Below are 23,504 nucleotides of genomic sequence, written 5' to 3' on the forward strand. Positions count from 1 at the left end.
CTGAACCTCTTGGGAGGGATTGAAGCTGCTGAAGCCACAAGAGAGAGGAGCAGGTAAAAAAAGAGGCCGCGGTAGCGGCCTGAATTGCCTAAACTGAAGCCTGGTGCGTTTTCTTGAAGGACAGGTCAAACTTCCTGTCCTCAGGCTTAAGGCTTTTGGAGGTGTCCCCCGTAAGGTAGAGAGAAGGGGATGAAAGCGCAGCTACCGGGCCATAAACCGGAGGTACCTGTAGGATGTTGGCTAGCGTAGGCTCCAAATTATAGTTACGACGATCAGTTCCGTTGGGCATGGGGAGAGAAGCTGGATTGGACCACTGCTTCCTGATGACATCGGTGAATAACTTGGGAGCGGGGATGAAAAGTTGTTCCGCCACTGGTTCCGAGAAAAGACCGTGGCTGGCGCCTGAAGTAGAGGCCAATGCACGGTCAGTGGAACCAGGATCCAGAAGGCCAGATGTAACCTTGGCCTTGTGTAACAGCATTTTGAATAGGCCCTGCGGGAATAGGCCCATGAAGGCCGGAACGTCTGGAAGGGCGCCTTCATCATCGGAGAGTTCGGTGTCTCTCAGTGGTTCTTCTTCGAGGAACAAGTCAGCGCTGCCCCTTGATCTGGTTGGGGAGCGCTGAGGAGATCCGGTGAGACTAGCAGGAGATACGCGGGTGTGCCTTGAGTGGAGGCTCTCAGATATCAAGGATGCTGAGCGGTGCTCACGAATGCCTGCTGCAATGCCATGAGAAATGGCTTTGGCAATTAATTGTTGAACAGTGTCAGGTAGGTCTTGCAGTTCCAAAGAAGCAGATACCTGCTCTGCTGGGGGGGGGATCCTGAGGGTCCACTAGACAGGCGAAGGGGTTCCCCTTCAAGTGATCTTTGGAAGCGGAGAACAGGTGTCAGAACAGAGTTCTGCTCTCTCTGGAGATAGGGCTCCTAAGATGTCTAGGTCCTCATTTGCCTCTTGGGCCTGTGGTCCTGATTTGGCGGTGACAGAGGGTTGAGCCTCGAGGTCAGCTCTCACTTTCTCCGCCTGCAAATATTGACGTTCCAAGGCTTTTTGACGCCTTTGGAGGTCCTTGAGTTCAGCTTGTGAAGGTTTCTGAACCTTCCTGCCTGAGGCAGATTTGGAAGTGGCCTTGCGGCCAGGCTCGGTCTGGGGGGCCTTGCTGACAGGTTGGTCTGCCATGATGGAGGTTGAGGGCAGCAGCAGTGGTGGCTGTAGCCTGCACGCTAGTGGAATAAATGGGCGGCTTACCCAGAGAGGTGGGAGACGCCAGCACCAGAAGTCAGCTCCAAGTAAGCAGCGCTGAGGAGCTGTTGAGGAACATGCTGTAATGGCTGTAATGGCTGCCGCTGTGCCTTGTAGAAATCAAAATGGCCGCCACACGATGTAGTGAAGAGCCACGAGAGAGAGACAGCCGTTAGCAACCATAGGGATACCAGCACTCTTAGGAGAGCGGCGCGTCCACGGTGCGATTCTAGCCCAACTGATTTACGAGCAGGCTGATGGCGGCAGGAGGACCGATGCAGAGGGTCCAATGCACTGAGGCAATAGCTGCCGCTGATGCCATTGAAACAAAATGGCCGCTTGCAGGGTAACGAAGAGCCACGAGGAAATGGCGGTCAGCAACTGTTGGAATAGCGTCACGTTCAGAAGAGCGGCGCGCCCACGGTGCAATCCAGCCCGGATGACCGTCAGGCTGTGGTCCGCTGTGCCGCAGGTTGAAGGGCGGCGGCGGCAGCAGCAAGTTGTGTGGGCGTGCAAGCGCCTCAGCTGGCAAGTGGCGATCTTGCGGCAGTGGCAGCAGTGGCGGCGTTTTCAGCCTCAAACTGAAGTGGCCAGTTCACACTGTTTCAAAGAAGAGGTATGGAATTGCTGCTGAAGGAGAAAGCCTGGAGCTTTGGTCAGGAGTAGGATGAAGTGCTGAGCACTCAGAACTATGTCCGGTCAGATTCACTGAGTCAAATAAACTGAAGAGGAGGCACACGTGAGGAGGCGTGGCCCAATCATCTTGACTCAGTATCCGGGCAGATCAACTGTCATCATCCCACTCCTGACCCGCTCCACAGCCTACTGGGAGAAGAGGTTGGTCTTAACAGCTTCATTGTTACAGTCTTCCCCGTTAGACCCTTTTAGGGGTGGGATAGTTTTCAAGTCTTTTAAGTTTGGCATTTACGAAATTATAGAAGGCTCGGGTGGATTTTGAGTGTAACAGCTCTTCCTCCTGTTTGCAATGGTGATTGGTACATTTTGCCTTTATCTATAAAGCATAAGGCTTTATAGTGTTTAAAATTAGCTACATAGCCAGTTTTGTTTTCTCACCAAAAAGATTTTTTCTTGGATTGGAGCTTTCTTATTGTTATGGGTAATTTTTTTTTTTTGTTATTATTGGTACGTATAGGTTAATGACTCTATTGAATTCGATCAAAATAGTGTTATAATGGTCTTCTGCAGTATTACAACCTGTGAACAGAAGGTGCCAAACAAGAGATATGAGGTTGGCAGCTATGTGATCATAGTTGGCTTTTAAAAAGTTATAATTTGGAGTTCCATCATTATGACCCTCTTTGCAAGGACATAAATTGAGAGAAAAATCAATCATGCTGTGGTCACGGTTGGAAAAAGGTTCTTTAACTTGTAGGCCATAAATTGAGTTTAGACTATTGCAGAAGATGAGATCTAAGCAGCTGTTGAGCCTAGTGTTGTTTGTTACTAACTGTTCTAGCCCCAGAGTTGTAACAGCATTGTACAGGGTTGCATGTATAGGTTCAGTTGTACATTCGTTTAGGGTCCAATTAATAAGAGGCAAATTGAGGTCTCCAAGAACGATAAGGGGGTGAGGGCAGGAAGCTGCCCACTTTAGTAGTGCAGTTAGCTTGTTTGTATGACCAAGGTCGTAATCAGGGGCTCTGTAACATAGCAAGAAATGAACTATGGTATTTAGAGACAGTTCACAGACAATGGTCCCAGGGAGAGCAAGCTCCTGTGTAACATTAATCTTTTTCAGATATAGGGACTTTTTATAGAAGATAGCAACACCACTCCCTCTCCTATCCCCTTCTCTCCCTCAGGCTTGCCCCATAGAGGCCTCTCCTATCTTATCCGCTTAGCATCAGAGCATTTTTCTGGTGGAAAGGCGGAGTAGAATGTCTAAACTCCCAGCCCGCAGGCTGGATGAGTCATGTGCTGGCCACGCCCAAGTGGCAGTTGGAACAGAGTGGGGAGGGGGAGTAGAACGTCTAACTCCTTAGCATTAGAGCATGTTAATAATAATACAAGAAATATTAATGATCTGATGGTCATTTTGAAAAAATGACCATCTTAGCTAGCAGCTAGAAGCCAAGAGGAACATACGTGCCAAATTTCAAGTTTTTAGGCTTTACGGTAGTGGATATTTCGTGATAATGCGCTTTTGTGGTATTTCGCTTTTATATATACAGTATATAGATTAAGACAGAGCAATTTAGTATAGTAGTTCTTTTTAAAATTAGATAATTAAGGGAGTCCAAGTATACTGTAAAATGAGATTTTTCTTAAAAAATTACTTGGGAAGATAGAGCAGGAAGTAGTATTAAATATTTGTTGTTTGCAACAGAAGTTGCAAAAATGAAGGGAATGAGCAAAAGGTTCAAGTGGTTGTAGATATTGCTACCGGTAAATCCTTTGAAGATTACATATGCAGCTTTCTCAATTAATATATAACCCATTTTGATTTAAATAAAAAAAGTTCTACATAAATGGATTAAAATGATATTGAGTGATAAAATAAGTATGATTAGTTTGAATTTAACTCTAAGAATATACCACATTTTGAATGGACTGTTTAAAATAGTCTAATGAGTCAAGGGTGGAGGGAGCTGCGAGGAGGTATGTCATGCTCTGCATACTACCACTTGGGATCTCCAGAGCTGCTTTGGCCCCTGATCCATCATCTCAATCACTGATTGCTCACTTATATTTTCAATATCTCCAGAGTTCAAGAGGTTGAGGACAGAAGAAAGTACAGAAGAAGGACAGGCTGCTCCATTGCTGGACCATGTGGCAGAGTTCCAGAAGTGGTCGTTTTTTTCTGGAATGCTGGTGAAGCCCTAGCCTGCCTTCTCAAGGCATTAGCATATACTGCTAAAGCTTGGGTGAGAGAAGCAGCTATTGCTAGCTTTGCCTTCCTTCCAAAGGCATTAACATAACAATATGAGCCTTGGTGGCGCAGCAGACTAAAGTGCTGTTAAGTAGCACCAGCTGCCTGCAATTACTGCAAGTTCAAATCTCACCAGGTTCAAGGTTTCCTTTCGAGGTAGGTAAAATGAGGACCCGGATTGTGGGGGCAATAACCTGACTTTGTATAAAAAAGAACACCGCTTAGGGGGCCCCGAAAGCCCTACTAAGCAGATATATACAAAAGTATGAAGGCTATTGCTTAACGCATTGTAAGCCGCCCTGAGTCTCCGGAGAAGGGTGGCATATAAATCGAACTAATAAATAAATAATAAATATGTGGCTAAAGCTTTGGGGAGAAAAGCAAGCCTTCTTCACTTTAAGGTTGTAGTAATAGAGAAGCTGTGTGCTTTAGGCTTTGTCTGCATCCTTCATTGTCAGGATGAAGGTGGGGGAGAAGAGACACCTCACGTTTTAGCAGTTTATCTTGTTGCATCTTCCCAAAACCCAGTTGGCCAAAAGAGAGCAGTGTTTCTTTCTGCTCTCAGTGCAAGCAGTGCCTTCGCTTTTGCGAGTTGCCAAGTTGCTTCCCTTCACTCAATGAGGAATCCAGATTTAAAGGACTCCTGGATGAGCAGCTTTTCTAAAGCAGGGGCCAGATTCTGCAGGGAGAGGGACTCCTACATGGGCTAAATATAATGAGTTGCTGCTGGTATTCCTCTTGCAGTATTTCAAAAATTTCCAACTGAGGGCTTTGTATGCTGTTCTCTTGCAGCTTAGTTGTAGTGAAAAATTGCCACCATGATTTAGCAACAGGAGCTGGGCTGGCTTCATAGGCAGGTTTCCCTGGGAGTAAGATGCACTGGATTGGAGATGTTTATGCACTGAGCAAGTTCAACTCTTGAAAGTATGAGCAAGTTCCTTGGCTTTTCTGCCCCTTCCTTCTACGTTGACTTTTGAGAACTTAAAGGGATGTATGTTCCTCTCTTCCTCAACTGCTGCAAGTGCCTTCCTTCCTTGAGGCCTTGGAAGGAAGGCTAGGGCTTAGCCAGCATCTCAGAAAACAATGGCCACTTCTGGAACTTTGCCATGTGGCCCAGCAATGGAGCATACTGTCCTGTACCCCAAACACTTGAGCTCTGAAGATCTTGGAAAAGTGAATGATTGGTGAAGAAGGGTAGGGAGAAGCGGAGCATATGGTGCCCAGTGGGCTGGCAAAGCAGGTCCAATACCTGTGAGGACTCGATGGGGTAGGAATGCAGGGGGGATAGGCAAGTGGGGGGGGCTGCTGCAGAATATCAGCAGTTGGTCATAAGAATGAATGACCGCAGGAGTGCTGCCACAGTCATAATTTTGGGACTGGGTTGTAAGTACTTCTGGGAGTGTTGTCATAACTTTGAACTATTACTACTAAGTGACCTGTCTTAACTCAAGGACTACCTGTATATATCTATGTGTGTGTGTATGTATGTATTATTTAATTATTTGGTAGAGGAAAAATAAAAAGTTTGGGAAGGAGTATCTATCATCTACAATATAATCAATATGTGATACATTACTCAGGTAATTTAATTTTTCATCTTTCTTTTTAAAAAATCAGGTATTTGGAGCAGGGACATCAGATATAAAAGCAATCTTCCATTAACAGAGATCAACAAAATCCTGAAGAATTTGGAAAGCAAGAAACTCATTAAAGCTGTAAAGTCTGTAGCAGTGAGTAAATCTATAATTTTCAATTAGCTCAGTGATCTTCAGGTTTCTTTTGAAAAGCACTTATTTCTCAATGTTATAATATTTGCAGTATTTTTACATTTGGAATAACTTTCCAACATAAATTGTTCTTTTTATAAACTTTTTATAAACATTACAAACTTTTTATAAATTGTATCTCTCATGAAATTATTGGTTTTTCTTATGCTTTTGGGTAATTTTGGGCATGCTTTTGGGTAATTTCACAAAATTATTACAACTGTTTAGAAAGCCATTTAAGATGCACTAGACAACTCATGACCTATTGGGTCACATTTGTTTTCATATATAATATAGCTTGGCATTCTTTTAACTCCCCTTACAACTCTCATCAGGGAGAGAGGCGTGGCCAGCGTCGCGGCATGACAGCTGGTTTTTATGGTGCTCTGGAAAAGCCACTGATATCTCAGCTGATCAGGGGTCTTAATTGACCTAAGCCATCTTGTAGGGACGGCAAACAAGAGAAGCACAGATTAATTAACTCAGGGAATCCACAAATTCCCCGGTTGATCAAAGGTAGCTTCTCAAACCAGACGTCTGAGAAAGCGGCCATAAGAGCCGCTAAGAAACTGGGGCAGTCGCAACAGAGCAGTGAGATCAAGAGAAAGTGCATCATCTGGGTGAGAACCTGGCTTTATCAATAAAAGTTTCCTTTTCATGATTTCACTTGAAATCAATATATAGAGAATGGAAGTGGCTAAAGCGAGGAGGGAGAGAGGGTGTGTATCGGCTCTCCATTTCCGGTATTGAAGAGTGGAGAAAGTTTTAGCCTAAAAGGGGAAAAGTTTTTCTTTTTTTTTTCTGTATGGATTACATGAACTGAAAATTTGGCTGAGAATTGATTTGAAAGACTGGATTTGAAATTAAGAAGAGTGAGAAAATTGACTGATTAGTTTGAGACAGAGGGAATGATTACAAATGATTTTAATTTAAATGGAAATGGATTGAAAGAATTGAAGCGTGGAACCATATAGTTTTGCTATACTGCAGTGCCATCTAGTGGCAAGAAAGAAAAGACTATAAAAAACAACAACTTTGAATTATTTACGAGCCTATTTGACCTTGACAATGCTGGTTGTGCTGATAAGAAAACAGCTGTTGAAGAGAGAAACTCGTATGAGAAAGGAATGAAGAGATGAGAGTGCTGAATTTATTTTTACTTTTTTGATCTTTTATTTTTATTTTTTTTATTTGCCTGTGTGAGCTTTTTGAAGTACTTCGTTTTGGAGTTGCTGTTTTGGAGATTCTTCCTTGTTCTTTGTATGGTTCCCCCCCCCCCGTTTTTTTTTGAAGGAGTGAAAACGAATACTTGTGGTTCGTTTAAAATTTGGATTAAGGCAAGAAGAGCCTGAAGAAGGATATTAGTTATAAAAACATTTTTTTCTTCTGTATCTTTTGAATTTTTTTTTAATTTGTTCCTGGCTTTGCCTTTTGGGGTTTTATTTTTTGGCTGGACAGTATTATTGGATATTTTTATTTTTTGGAGATTTTTATTTATTTTATTGAATTTCTATACCGCCCTACTCCCGAAGGACTCAGGGCTGTGCACAGCCATGAAATAAAACACATAGATATACAAAATTTAAAATTGAATAAAATGAATTAAATAAATTTGGCTGAATTAATACCCATAATTTAAAATACCCATAATTTTAAAATACATTAAAAATTTAAAATTTACATTTAAAAGGGAGAAGATTTAGGCGAGGCCAGCTTGATGAAATAAAAGCGTCTTCAACTCGCGGCGGAAGGTGCGCAGATCCGGAATCCTCCGTATCTCTGGGGGGAGCTCATTCCAGATCGTCGGTGCCCCCACAGAGAAGGCTCTCCCCCTAGGGGCCGACAGCCGACATTGTTTGGCCGACGGCACCTGGAGGAGCCCCTCTCTGTGGGAGCGTACTGGTCGGTAGGAGGCTGTTGGTGGTAGTAGGCGGTCCCGTAAGTAACCAGGTCCTAAGCCATGGAGCGCTTTAAAGGTGGTAACCAGAACCTTGAAGCGCACCCGGAAGACCACCGGGAGCCAGTGCAGCTCGCGCAGGAGAGGTGTTACATGGGAGCTCCATGTTGCTCCCATAACCACCCGCGTGGCCGCACTCTGCGCCAGTTGGAGCCTCCGGGTGCACCTCAAGGGGAGCCCCATGTAGAGAGCATTACAATAGTCCAGATGAGAGGTGACGAGGGCATGAGTGACTGTGCGTAACGAGTCCCGATCTAGAAAGGGACGCAACTGGCGAATCAGGCGAACCTGATGAAAAATCCTCCCGGTCACGGCCGTCAAGTGCTCTTCTAAAGACAGCCATGAGTCCAGGAGGACGCCCAAGTTACGAGCCCTTTCCGTGGGGGCCAATGATTCGCCCCCAATAGCCAGCGATGGCGCCAGCTGACTATATCGGGACGTCGGAAACCACAGCCACTCGGTCTTGGATGGGTTGAGCCCGAGCCCGTTTCTCCCCATCCAGATCAGTACGGCCTCCAGGCACTGGGACATCACTTCAAGGGCATCGTTGGGGTGATCTGGGGTGGAGATGTACAGCTGGGTGTCGTCAGCGTACAGATGGTACTTCACCCCGAAACCACGGATGATCTCGCCCAGCGGCTCTACATAAATGTTGAACAGAAGCGGCGAGAGAACCGATCCCTGCGGCACCCCACATATAAGGGGCCTCGGGGTCGATCTCTGCCCCCCTGTCAACACAGACTGCGACCGGTCAGAGAGAAAGGAGGAGAACCACCGTAAAATGGTGCCTCCCACCCCCAACCCTTCCAGCCGGTGCAGCATGATACCATGGTCGATGGTATCAAAAGCCGCTGAGAGGTCTAACAGGACCAGGACAAAGGAACAACCCCTGTCCCGAGCCCTCCAGAGATCATCAACCAACGCGACCAATGCCGTTTCCGTGCTGTACCCAGGTCTGAAGCCCGACTGGAACGGATCTAGATACGACGCTTCATCCAGGTACTGGGGTAGCTGTCGCGCAACCACACTCTCAACAACCTTCGCCACAAAGCGAAGGTTGGAGACTGGACGATAGTTAGCCAATATTGCCGGGTCCAGGGAAGGCTTCTTGAGGAGAGATCTCACCACCGCCTCTTTCAGGGCGGCGGGAAAGACACCCTCACCCAACGAAGCATTTATAATCCCCTGGAGCCAGCCTCGCGTCACCTCCCAGAAAGCCAGCACTAACCAGGAGGGACACGGGTCCAACAAACATGTGGTCGCATTCAATCTACCCAGAATCCTGTCCACGTCATCTGGGGTCACAGGATCAAACTCATCCCAGATAACAGTCTCAAGACCTGTCTCCGTTACCCTCGCTGGATCTATCCCGTCAGAGTCCAGACCTGCCCGAATCTGAATGATTTTGTCATACAGATACTGAACAAAATTCTCAGCTCTTCCCTCCAAGGGGTCCTCCCGCGCTTCCTGGTGGAGCAGGGAGCGGGTCACCCTAAACAGGGTGGCCGGGCGATTATCTGATGACGCAATAAGAGCAGTAAAATGAGTACATTTTGCTGCTTTTATCGCCACTAGGTAACTCCTAATATGAGATCTTACCAGTGTTCGGTCAGATTCAGAAAGACTAGCCCTCCAACAGCTCTCTAGGCGTCTTTTCCGGCGCTTCATCTCCCTCAGCTCCTCGGTGAACCAAGGAGCCAGGCGAGATCGGCGCCGGGTCAGAGGCCGCAAAGGCACGACTCGATCCAGGGCTCCAGCAGCCGCCCTATCCCAGGCGACCACTAGGTCCCCAGATGAGGCGTGAGCCAGAACCTCCGGGATTGGCCCAAGCTCCATCTGGAACCTATCAGGTTCCATCAGGCGCCTGGGGTGGTACCATCTTACCGGTTCCGCCTCCCTGCAGCGGGGTGCCGCGGTTCGAAGGTCAAGGCGAAGGAGCAAGTGATCTGACCATGACAAGGGCTCGATGACTATATCCCCTATTTCGAGATCACTCAACCACTGTCCAGAGACAAAAACCAAGTCCAGTGTGTTTCCCCCAGTGTGCGTAGGGCCATGAATTAGATGAATTGGATTTGTTCTTTTTTTAGTAATTTGGCTTTGTGTACTTTTTCTATTTTCTATTTCTTTTTGTAATTTACTCATTGGGGTAAATTGGATATTTGGATTACAAATTAATACTATAAGTGGATTACAAATTGGGGGTCTACAAAGCTAAAGGATGAAGAAATTTACAGCACATCTGCACTCAGCAGCAAATCCTCTATGATAGAAACACTAAAATCATCAGAAACGATGGATTTAAAAAATCTTATACAATCGCTCCATGATGACTTGAAAGAAGATTTAAAAGAAGTAAAAGAGATGATTGGGAAAAACAAAGAAAGAATTCAAAAAGCAGAGGAAAAAGTGGACTTGACAGAAAAGAAAGGGGAAGAATTAGAGGAAAAATTAACATCAGTAGACAAAAATCAAGAGCAAACAATCATTTCTCTTGAGATGGATCGATCTGATTTTTATATAAGATTTCAAAATATAAAGGAAGAGAAGGGGGAAAATCTGCCAGAGGTGATGGCAGAGATGTTGGCAGAAGTGATGGAACAACTCAAGGAGAAGATATTAAATAAGATGGATGAGGTTTTTAGAGTACACACAAGAAATAAACTACCGAGAGAAGTCCATGTAAGAAAGAAAGAAAGTGATAAAAACAGAGATATTACAAATAACCAGAAACACTGCATTGAAATATAAAGACAAAGAAATAGCGGTACTGAGACAAATACCTAGAAGAGTTAGAGATCTGAGGAAAGAATATCATTTCTTAACAAGACTTTTAATCACAAAAGGAGTGAGTTTTAGGTGGTTAATACCAGAAGAAATATTGGTGACATGGCAAGAGCAAAGATACAGATTAGATTCCATTGAAAAAGCAACAGCATTTTATGAACAATTTTGGGGATCATTAGAAGAAGGAAAAGGGGGAGAAGCAAGAGAAACCAGAGACCAAGAGGAAAGTGTAAAAGAAAGAAGAAAGGACAAAAGATCAAGAAGAAACAGCAATGAGAGAAGAGCAAAAGAAGCAAAAGATCAAAGAGAGACAATTCATTGTTACAACAAAGTAAAAGAGGAGTAGCATTATATATAAAAGAAAAATTAGAGCCTAAGCCAATATTTGTAGATGAAGAAGGCTTCCTGATGGTGGAAGCAGGGTGGATTTGATTTAAATCAAACTGATTTAAATCACGATTTAAATCACGATTTAAATCACTAGTCAGTAAGGGTTGATTTAAATCATAGTTTTCTACATAAAGACTAATTCTTGCTGGTATAACTTTAATATGCAAGTAGATGAAGATTTTTAGAATAACAACTTTTCATATTAGTTTTTTTATCCCCAGTTTAATAGGTTAATCATTCATATTTGGACAACTTTTCTGTTGTACTTAGGAAGGAGAAAAATAATCATTACCTTAATAATAACAATTTAAATAGATTTATTCAACTGAAACAATAACATTACAGCTTATGTTATTTGCTTAAACAAACATCCATGTTTGTTAACTAATTTGGCTAAACAAAATATATATATTTTAAGAAACTTAGACTGTCAGCCCAGCCTACATATGAAAAACTTAAATACTGTCCTCTGTAGCTCACTCGTCATCTTCATCTTCTTCTTTGTTCATAATCTGGAAAAGAAAAACAAGCTTTCCTGCTTTATCGGGTCCCAAACGATTTCTCAATTTAGAATGAATGAGTCCAAAGGAAGAGAATATTCTTTCAACGCCTGCAGAAGAAGCTACTGCTGTTAAAAGTGAAATCATTACTTGAACAGTCTCTAAATCCAAGTGCTTAAGTGACTTCCACCAGTTCACTGGTGTGACTTTCTTTAAAATATCTTCAGCAAACATATATTTCTTCAATGGTTCCCCCTTAGCTTTGAAGTTTATTATAGTTGGCATTACAGATGGATGATTGCTGGATACCCATGTCATAGCTAACTCCTCTTCCTCAGCACTTAAGTTTTGACCTGATACTGGATATTGACAATATTTGCCAAAAAATAAGCTGGAGACAGTACTTGTCCCATTCGTTTTTTTAATGCTTATAATTCTGTCCATGTATAGTTCTGTTTTTAAGTGTTCACTCAGTTCCTTCCAAATTTCAACAGCATCAGCAATAAACAGCTATTTTTCTGTATTTTGTTTAAAGCTTCAGAGATGGGTTTCAGGATGCTCAGCATATGTTTAACATTTCTCTTAAGCCCAATGTTGAGGATTTTGGCCGTGACAGTGCCATCTATTTTATCTCGATTTTCTTCACCAACTGTCATCAGAATAGGCCAATTCTTGATATACTGCTCAAAACAGTCCACCACAGAGTTCCATCTAACATCTTGTGGAAGCGTTAGCTTGGTTCCACCCATCCTTTTCAGAGCTGCTGCAGCAAAATGATTGTTACGGAAGTATTTAGCAATTTCAACAACATTGGTCTTTATTTCTGGAACACTTAAGTCTGTGGCTAAGAGGTGCAGCAAATGAGCACTGCAACCATATGTTATTAGCTTTGTATTCTCTTCCTGCTCTTCTAAATTTTTTCTCATCTTGGATACATTTGCAGCATTGTCTGTGACCAAACTGCGTACTAGACATCTGAATTTTAGTTCACATGTTATTATAGCTTTTACTGCCACTTCTTGTAAGTATTCTGCTGTGTGTGCATTTCCTGACGTATCAGTTGTTTGTGCAAGGAAGACTTTCCCTTCTTCTGTTGTTATACAATGTAAGGATCGCCTCTCCTTCCAACTTAAGAAAGTACGAACTCTTGAAACGTAGTTGTTCAAAAGGATTCTTTTATTAAGCAGAAGTGAAAACCATCCAGCTAAAGCACAATCTGAATGCCCTTAGGCAAAGCAGTAGGATTAAAGTGGTAGAGACCCCTCCCTTTAGGTCAGAATGCAGATTTCAGCCAATACACAAGTGTGAAGATGTTTTTTTTACTATTTCCTATGAGAACCCGAACAACCATGCATTCCCACCACTTCCCTTTAAAGTGAGACAACCCACATGGCTATCATATAAATTCCTGCAGGTAAAAGGAATCTCAGGCTTGCTTGGCGCCAGGATACAGGTTGTAAAATATCTGATGACACAGGCCATGCTAGTAAATCGAATCCACGTCCCCCCTTCCTTCACTTGAATGGCAGTATCACTTTTAGGGATCTGACATGCTACCCTCCTTAGAAAACAAAAGGGTCCACCTGTAAAAAAAAACAAATACACACAAGATTTCAAGATTTCATGATAGTATATCAACAAGGTTTGTTAGGGTATTGGGAGTGAAATTTTCTCAGTAAGATTGGAGCCCTAACGTGGTGTTTGGCAACCCATTCATTGTGTGCTGATGGTAAATGTTTCCAAGCAACTAAGTATTGGACTTTCCCTCTGTGGATCCTAGAATCAAGGATTTCCTTGATTTCAAAGTGTTGTTCACCTTCAATCATGATGGGAACGGGTGGTGTAGATGCAGGTGGTCTGAGGGATGAGATTACTTCTCGTTTGAGTAAACTGATATGGAATACTGGGTGGATCTGCCTGAGTGTCTTTGGAAGAAGTAGCTCAACTGCTACTGGATTGATGATTCTAGTGATGGGGAAAGGTCCAATGAACTTTGGCCCTAGTTTCTTTGATGGTTGTAATGATTTCAGGAATTTTGTAGATAAGTATACTCTGTCTCCAATATGAAAAGGTTTGGGTTCCATCCTTTTCTTGTCAGCTTGAATCTTAAAAGCTTCTCTAGCTTCCTGTAAGGCTAATCTAACCACTGGCCACGTGTTTTGCAAATTATCCATCCACTCCTTAAGTGAGGGGATGGTGGGTTCTTCTGTGGGTAGTTCAGGCATGGGGCTGAAATCCTGGCCTGTTGCTACTCTAAAAGGGGTAAAACCAGTGCTTTAATGGACAGCATTATTAAACGCAACTTCAGCAAAAGGCAAAAGTTCGGTCCAGTTATCCTGTTGAAAATTAATGAAACATCTTAAATATTGTTCTAGCACCGAGTTCAAAATTTCAGAATTGCCATTAGTACACAGATGAAAAGATGTGCTCAACCCCTGGCCAGTACCAAGTAAGCCCAAAAACGCCCTCCAAAAGTTGGAGGTGAATTGAGCCCCTCTGTCGGAGATGATCCTTTGTGGAGCACCATGAAGTCGATAAATGTGTATTAGGAATAATTTGGCTAAACTTTTAGCAGTTGGGATCTTTTGGCAGGGTATAAAATGTGCCTGTTTTGAAAATAGGTCTGTCACAACCCAAATATCAGTATTTCCCTCACTGTTTGGCAATTCCACGATGAAATCCATAGCGATCTCTCTCCAAGGTGCTGCAGGTTCAGCTACCTTCTGCAATAGACCTGGGGATTTCCCCTGGTGTCTTTTTGCTGCTGCACAAATGGGGCAGCTAGCTACATAGCTTTCTATGTCCTTTTTTAGTGATGGCCACCAAAATTGTCTTTTAATCAGGTGTAAAGATTTCACAAACCCAAAATGTCCAGCTAATTTGGAGTCATGGCACCGTACCATTAAGCATAGTCTTTGGCTTGCAGGGACATACAACTTCCCCCCAACCCAAGCCAAGTCTTCTTTCATCAGACAGCTGGATTTGTTGTTCAAAAACCATTCATCAGTGGCCAATGCTTGTTTAAAATTTTGGGTGGTGTCATTGTCTGTCACTGTTTCTTGTTTTTCCTGGGATCTGGTGACTACTTTAGCAGCTAGTTGACTGTTTTGTACTATAGGTTTGATTACATCTGACCTTGCACGAATGTATTGCGGTTTTCTGGCTAGCGCATCCGCCAGAAAGTTTTCCCCCCCCGGGAGGTATTTTAGAGTAAAATCAAACCGTTTAAAGTACTGAGCCCATCGTACTTGTTTTGGGGAGAGTTTCCTTGGGGTCTTTAGGGCTTCTAGATTTTTATGATCAGTCCAGACTTCAAAAGGGGTCTTACTGCCTTCTAGGAAGTGCCTCCAGGTTAACAATGCCCAACGAACTGCATACGCCTCTTTCTCCCAAATAGCCCACCTTTGCTCAGTCTCATTCAACTTTTTGGATGTGTAAGCGCAGGGTTGTAGTTGGTCTTGCTCATTCTTCTGAAGCAGGACCGCTCGTATTGCCACATCGCTGGCATCTGCTTGTATGACAAATGGTTTCTCCGTGTCCGGGTGTTGTAGAATTGGTTCTGCCGAGAACAGCCGTTTAAGTTTTTCAAATGCTGCCTGGCATTCCATAGTCCAGTTCAATGGTTGCTTTGGTTTAGGGTTGTCCTCCCCCTTTGTTTTTAAGAGCTTGGTGATGGGGAGGGCAATCTGAGCGAACGCAGGGATAAACTGGCGGTAAAAGTTGGCAAACCCCAGGAAGCTCTGTAACTGTTTACGTGTGCGTGGAGGGTCCCAATCAAGTACAGCCTGCACTTTTAGAGGATCCATCTCAACCCCCTGGTGTGAAATGCGGTATCCCAAATAGTCAATCTTCTCTTGATGGAATTCACATTTGGAAAGTTTGGCATAAAGTTTGGCAGCACGGAGTTTGTTTAAAACTGCCCTGACTAGTTTTACATGTTCTGCTTTGGTCTCGGTATAGATTAAAATGTCGTCCAAATAGACCAGAACCCCCTTATATAAATGCTGATGCAGCACTTCATTTATTAACTGCATAAACACTGCAGGAGCTCCTTGTAACCCAAAGGGGAGCACCTTGAATTGGTAGCAGCCGAGGGGGGTGTTAAATGCCGTTTTCCACTCATCCCCTTCCTTAATTCTGACACGGTAGTAAGCCTCCCTTAAGTCCAGCTTTGAAAAAATTTTCCCTTTAGCGAGGTGTGCTAACGTATCTTTCATAAGGGGGAGAGGATACACGTTCTGCACACTGATAGTATTAATGTTCCGGTAGTCAACGCATAAGCGTTTTGAACCATCTTTTTTCTCTCTAAACAACACTGGGGCTGCAATTTTTGGTCGGGCTGGCTCGATGAAACCCCTTGCTAGGTTTTTCTCAATGAATGTTCTCAGCTCTTCCAACTCCCTCGGTGACATGCTGTACATCTTGGGTTTAGGGAGTTTCGCGCCGGGTAAGATTTCTATTGCACAGTCAGTGGCACGGTGGGGGGGGAGCTCATCTGAGGCTTTTTCGCTAAAAACCTCAGCTAAATCCTTGTATTCTATGGGTATGCCCTCAGTTGGTGTGGCGTGACCAGGCATGGCTGTTTCTCGATTCTCTGCCCCCTCAAGTCCTTTATGTGGATACTCAGCGAAAGTCACCTTCTGCTGAAATTTTATGATGCCTTGTTTCCAATTGATTTGTGGGTTCCATCTTTTTAGCCACGCAAGGCCCAGAACCAACGGCCATTCCATGCCAGGTGCCACTATAAAGGTAAGCCTTTCCTCGTGGCTTCCAATGCCTATATGTAGAGGCACGGTGGCCAGAGAAGCTGGCTCCCCTCCTGCTATTGACCCATCTAGTTGGCAGAAAGCAATGGGGGTTTTCAGCTTTCTTACGTTAATCCCTAACTTCCCTACTAAGGTTGGGCTGATCAAACAACGGGTGCATCCCGAATCCACTAGGGTGGGGATACTTATCTCCCTGTTCTGGTTTGGGATAAATAGTCTTAAGGGGAGGGTAAGCGGTTTAATTGGTTTGCTTACCAGTGGCTCATCATCTGGATCGCTTCCAAACGAGTGTGATTCCTCCTGTTCAGATGCCAGGGTTTCTTCCCCAAAGAGGGGAGGGGATGGGACTTCTATGGCCTCCCTGCTCCTCAGGGCAGTCTCCTTCCCACGCCGACCCAGTTTTCCAGGACCCTCCCTCTGTGGGTGGTTCCGGGCGGGTGTTTGCGAACGACACTCTGCAGCTCGGTGCCCTTCTTTTCCACACTTGAAACAGGCTGAAGATCTCGGGGAGAATGCGGTTTGTGGTTTGTGGGGCTCTTGCTTCCATTGGGGTGAGGATTTCTTCCATGCTCGCTCCGCTCGATACTGGTTTCTGGCCATATCGATCTCAGCTTCTTCAGCGGTGACATACCATTCATGTAGGTCATTCGGTGCCCCTCGGGCCACGCAGGCATTGTATAGATCATCACTCAGTCCGTCCTTAAAACAGCTCACCAAAATATCTTCCGGCCAGTGCACACGACACGCGAGGTCCCGGAATTCTTCAGTATACTCTGCTACTGGCCGTCGCCCCTGCCTCACCACCTTAATGCGGTCATGTGCTTTGCGATCTGCCAGTGGGTCCTCGAACCGACGTCGCAGGGCCATCATGAAATGGTCGAAATTCCGCAGTTCTGGTGCGTTGGCATTATGTGCGTTGGCATTATGTAGGGTCACCATCCATCTGGCTGCGGCACCCTCTAGGGCTAGGGTCACAACTTGCACTCGGGAGCCTTGGGTTTGGAAATCACGCCCATACTCTTGCATGTGACACATGTGCCACAAAGAATCCTAATTGTTGCGGATTCCCATCAAACTTCACCCCAAGAGGGGGAGTTTCTCTTTCCAGCTGAGGAGCCCAGGGTTGATTGGGAATGGGCGCCGGTGTACGTGCTGCCTGGGGGGGAAGGTTTGCTGGGTCTTCTCCCGTAGCTGCTGCACCATCTGCTCGATAGGCGGCCTCCAGGAGGGGGGTGCCTCCCCTGGCATCATCCATGACTGCTGCCCTTTCAGTGTTCTTTGGTTGTTGTCCTGGCTCCCTTCGGATGTTAAGATTTTCCAAAGTCTCCATCACCAATTGGGTTATATGCCTCTTCAGATAGTCCTCCCTCAGGGGTGCTTCGGTCAGCCCCCCCTGGTCAGTAAGGGCTTCTAGTTCCAGTTTCCACCCCGGTTTTCGGTTGCCACGGTTGAGGGTGACTCCTCTGGTTCTCTCATCCCAGCCATCTTTCTTCCCGATGCCAATCGACCAGCAGGGCTTTTCAGGATTCTCCAGGGTTACCTCATCCTCTCCGATGGGTTGCACGAGACAGGCATCCGACTGGGTGGTGGTTACTGTCTCTCCCCAGCAATCAGTTTCTCCCAGCTCTCTGCTTTGTTCAGACATGGTTTGCAAGGTCTCCTCAGTAGAGCAACGATTGCTTCTCTGGGTTGACCGTTTTGCAGATTGTGCTTTCTGTAAGGATCGCCTCTCCTTCCAATTTAAGAAAGTACGAACTCTTGAAACGTAGTTGTTCAAAAGGATTCTTTTATTAAGCAGAAGTGAAAACCATCCAGCTAAAGCACAATCTGAATGCCCTTAGGCAAAGCAGTAGGATTAAAGTGGTAGAGACCCCTCCCTTTAGGTCAGAATGCAGATTTCAGCCAATACACAAGTGTGAAGATGTTTTCTTTACTATTTCCTATGAGAACCCGAACAACCATGCATTCCCACCACTTCCCTTTAAAGTGAGACAACCCACATGGCTATCATATAAATTCCTGCAGGTAAAAGGAATCTCAGGCTTGCTTGGCGCCAGGATACAGGTTGTAAAATATCTGATGACACAGGCCATGCTAGTAAATCGAATCCACGTCCCCCCTTCCTTCACTTGAATGGCAGTATCACTTTTAGGGATCTGACATACAAGCACATACAATAGGATCATTGTGGACATTACTCCACCCATCAATACTTAGGTTAACAATTCTACCCTCCAGAGCTGTTGCACATTGCTCCATTTCTCTGTTATAGACTTTATCCAGCAGTTTCCCTGCAACATCTGCTCTGCTGGGTGGACTGTATTCTGGTCTTAGTGACTGAACCATATTAATGAAATGTGGGTTCTCAGTCAGACAGAAAGAAGAGTTCGTTGCATAAAAAAACTGGGCAATTTTTTCATCAATTAACTCTTTTTCTAATCTGCTAGTTTTTATCACAAACTTATCTATGGTGGTTCCAGGAGGGAAGGGTTTTTTCTTTCTTTTAGGTGATAGTGATATGTGGCTGTGGGTGTCTGATGATGATGATGCTAATGAAGCACTATCCTGGATGGATAACTCTGAAACTGTAGAACAGGAGGATGGTGATCTTGAAGGTGGATAGTTTCCAGAATCCATGAATTCCCCTAAACAAAAAAGTCAATGCTGTTATTTTATTGTTTATACAATTTCTGCTTATTGTACACAGCATTGCCCCAAAAGGAATATTTGCTTTTCTTCATAACTGTACCAAATGACAGTAACATGCAGTAATAATAAGAAATATAATTTTGCTCAAACATGACAGTTCAAGGCAGTCTTTAGAAATATAATTCAATAAAAATGTTTACCAACCTGAAGATCCTGCCTGTTCAAATGTGTTTCTTTGGTCATCTTCATCACAGCACTTCTCATGATGTTGCCTCATTCGGGCCACCAGGCCTTGCATTTCTTTGTTGCAGTGTTTGCAGTTTGCACGCATGCCTGCCTTACCGATAGGTAAAGGAACTTCATTAAAATATTGCCAAACTGGGTCTCTTTTACGGCCTGCTGCCATTATAGGTTTTTTCCTCCAAGGAAAGAATGTGATAAACCTCAGGTCATACACACAAAAAGATCCAAAGACTTGTCTGTCTGTGGCTGTGCAGTATTGTGCTCAGAAAGTTTCACTTTCATTTTGTACTGCTTGTCTGCTTGCCCCTTCCTCCTCACACTTAGTTTCACTTTCTTCTTGTGCTGATCTATTCCACTCCAAACAATCAGAAAAATATTGTTTCTATTCTATTCACTGAATTTCTTGAAACTTAGCACTGAAGGGGTTGATTCTGTATTCATAGGTTTGTAGAACAATAGGATTAAGGTCTTTTTCTCAACTCTGTTCATATTATAACATTTTTGCTGTGAAGAAGAGGCATGTGATCTCTGCTGAGTCAGATTCAGTTTTGGGAACTGCAAAAGTAAACCAAGCATCTGTGATAATATCTTGTAGGCAGAGAAACTGCCCAATAACCTTACAAAAACCTCTGGAAGAGCATGACATTGTGAATGGATTAATGGAATTTATTTACCAAAAAAATTAAACATATACAGCCTTATTCTACATAATTAAAAAACTAATCTTTATTTCATGATGGAATAACCTTTGGATGGTAATATATTTTCCTCAAAAAGCATTTTATTTAAAAAAAATCCGATTTAAATCAAAAATCAAAAAAATCCGATTTAAATAAAAAAAATCTGATTTTTTTGATTTTTTTAAAAAAATCATTGATTTTTATCCACCCTGGATGAAAGTAAGAATGAACTTTAAACAAATACTTTTAGTAGCGTTATACACACCAAATGACAAACAGGAGGAATTTTATGGGAAACTACATAGAAAAATATCAGAATTCGAATATGAAAATATATGCATAATGGGGGACTTTAATGCGGTAATTGATGTTGATTTGGACTATGAAAACGAAAAAGAAACCCAGAAAAACTCTTCCAAAGACTTTCTTCACAATGATAGAGGAATTAAGTATACAAGATGTATGGAGAAATAGACACTTGAAAGAAAAACAATAGACTTTTTATTCAAATAGACATTTGTCATGGTCCAGAATAGATATGATATGGATGTTAACAGATTTATTAAACAATATACATGAAATAAATATTGACTCAATATTTTGAGCGGTCCATAATCCAATTCCGATAATATGGAAAGGACAAAAGAAAAAGTATAGATGGATTTTGAATCAAGCAATTCTAAATGAAAAAGAATTTCAACAATTTATGGAAAAAGAACTTGAGTTTTTCTTTAAAATAAATAAAAAGGAAGATACTTAACTTCAGAATGTATGGGATACAATGAAAGCATTGAGACTCTGACACACAACTCGACTGAAGAGCTGGTGGCCGCCTGGGAGAGTACGGCCGCCGGAGCTTTGGATCGTGTCGTGCCTTTGCGGCCTCTGACCTGATGCCGATCTCAATTGGCTCCTTGGTTCTCTGAGGAGCTGAGAGAGATGAAGCGTCGGAAAAGACGCCTAGAGAGCATTTGGAGGACTAGTCATTCTGATTCCGACCGGACACAGGTGAGGTCTTATATCAAGACCTATCTAGTGGCGATAAAAGTGGCGAAATCTAATCATTTTCCCGCTCTTATCGCATCTGCAGAGAACCGCAGATTCTTCGGGGGGGAGTGCAGGAAGATCCCTTGCAGGGTCGAGCTGAGGATTTTGTGCAATTCCTGCACGATAAAGTCGCTCGGATTCGGAAAGGCTTGGACTCCGACTGGGTGAGTCCGGGGGAGGAGACGAGGGTAGGTCTTGAGAATATTACCTGGGAGGAGTTTGATCCTGTGGCTCCCGAGGATGTGGACAGGGTTCTGGGTAGGATTAGTGCCGCCACATGTTTATTGGACCCGTGTCCCTCCTGGTTGGTACTGGCCTCCCGGGAAGTTACACGAGGCTGGCTCCAGGGGATTATAACTGCTTCTCTGAGTGAGGGTGCCTTTCCCGCCGCCTTGAAAGAGGCAGTGGTGAGGCCCCTCCTCAAGAAGCCTTCCCTGGACCCGGCTGAATTAGCTAACTACCGTCCGGTCTCCAACCTTCGTTTTGTGGTGAAGGTTGTTGAGAGTGTGGTGGCACGACAACTGCCCGGGCACCTGGATGAAGCTATCTATCTAGACCCGTACCAGTCGGGCTTCAGGCAGGGGCACAGCACAGAAACGGCATTGGTCGCGTTGGTGGATGATCTCTGGAGGGCTCGGGACAGGGGTTGCTCCTCTGTCCTAGTCCTATTAGATCTCTCAGCGGCTTTTGATACCATCGACCATGGTATCATGCTGCAGCGGTTGAGAGGGTTAGGAATAGGGGGCACCGTTCTGCGGTGGTTCTCCTCCTTCCTCTCCGACCGCTCGCAGTTCGTGTTGGCAGGGGGGCAGAGGTCGACCTCGAGGCGTCTCGCATGGGGAGTGCCACAAGGGTCGGTCCTCTCGCCTCTTCTGTTCAACATTTATGTGAAGCCGCGGGTGAGATCATCCGTGGTTTTGGGGTGAAGTGTCATCTGTACGCTGATGATACTCAGCTGTACATCTCCACCCCAGACCACCCCAACGATGCCCTTGATGTGATGTCTCGCTACCTGGAGGCCGTGCGGGTCTGGATGGGGAGGAACAGGCTCAGACTCAACCCGTCCAAGACCGAGTGGCTGTGGCTGCCGGCATCCCGATATAGTCAGCAGGTGCCATCGCTGACTATTGGGGGTGAATCTTTGCCCCCCCACAGAGAGGGCTCGCAATCTGGGTGTCCTCCTGGACGCACGGCTGTCTTTAGAAGAGCATATGACGGCCGTGGCCAGGGGGGCCTTTTATCAGGTTCGCCTGATCCGCCAGTTGCAGCCCTTTCTGGACCGGGACGCCTTGCACACAGTGACTCACACCCTTGTCACCTCCCGGCTGGACTATTGTAATGCTCTCTACATGGAGCTCCCCTTGAAGAGCACCCGGAGGCTCCAACTGGTCCAGAATGCGGCCGCGAGGGTGGTTATGGGCGCAACTCATTGTGCCCGTGTGACACCCCTCCTGCGCGAGCTGCACTGGCTCCCAGTGGTCTTCCGGGTGCGATTCAAGGTGTTGGTTACCACCTTTAAAGCGCTCCATGGCATAGGACCCGGGTACCTTCGAGACCGTCTTCTGCCATCAATAGCCTCCCACCGACCAGTCCGTTCCCACAGAGAGGGTCTCCTCAGGGTGCCATCAGCCAAGTTATGTCGGCTGGCGACACCCAGGGGGAGGGCCTTCTCTGTGGGAGCCCCAGCCCTGTGGAATGAACTGCCCCCGGAAATACGTAAGATCTCCAACCTCCGGGTGTTTCGCTGCGCACTGAAGACCCTGTTGTTCCGCCAGGCAGGGCTATCAATATAATAATTTTAAATTGGGGTATTTTAATTTTTGGGGTTTTAAATCAGCCAAATTTATTTAATAATTATAATTTTTAATCATTGTTGTGTCCTGTGTTTTTAAATTGGCTGTACACCGCCCTGAGTCCTTCAGGAGAAGGGCGGTATAGAAATAAAATTATTCTTATTATTCTTATTATTCTTATTATTCTTATTATTCTTATTATTCTTATTCTTATTATTCTTATTATTATTATTATTATTATTATTATTATTATTATTATTATTATTATTATTATTATTATTATTATATTAGAGGCTTGGCAATTACATATTTGAGAGAAAAGAATAAAAAGAAAAAACAAACAGAAAAAATTGGAAGAGGAATACAAAAGATTTGAAAAAGAATTACAAAAAGGTCCACAAAATGATAAAGCTAAAAAACAAATGGAATTGAAAAAACATGAAATAAATCTAATTGAACAAGAATTTTTGGCATACAAATTAATGTCAGCCAAACAGAACTTTTTTGAGAATTCAAATAAGCCAGGTAGCTGGTTGGCATACAAAGTGAAAAAAGAAAAAGAGAAGAAATTAATTAACCAATTACAAGATGAAAAAGGAAATATATGTTATAGAAATGAAGAAAAAAATAATTCAAAATTATTATTATTATTATTATTATTATTATTATTATTATTATTATTATTATTATTATTATTATTATTATTATTATTATTGGATTTGTATACCGCCCTACTCCCGAAGGACTCAGGGCGGTGAACAGCCAAAAGATAAAATATATATAATACAAATGT

The 23,504-nt window shown here is 44.0% G+C and overlaps 1 protein-coding gene across 1 annotated transcript in view; it reads left to right on the plus strand.

Moving 5' to 3' along the window:
• POLR3F (RNA polymerase III subunit F) overlaps positions 1-23,504 on the plus strand; it is a 153,065-nt gene that overhangs the window by 69,883 nt on the left and 59,678 nt on the right. The window contains exon 5 of the mRNA XM_070940861.1: positions 5,751-5,863. Coding sequence (XP_070796962.1) covers positions 5,751-5,863 — 113 coding nt within the window. The remainder of the gene's footprint in view (positions 1-5,750; positions 5,864-23,504) is intronic.

The sequence above is a fragment of the Pituophis catenifer genome, unplaced genomic scaffold (genome assembly GCF_029215685.1).
Source record: "Pituophis catenifer annectens isolate HBS135680 unplaced genomic scaffold, rPitCat1.0.hap2 SCAF_3, whole genome shotgun sequence".
In the NCBI taxonomy this organism is placed as follows: Eukaryota; Metazoa; Chordata; class Lepidosauria; order Squamata; family Colubridae; genus Pituophis; species Pituophis catenifer.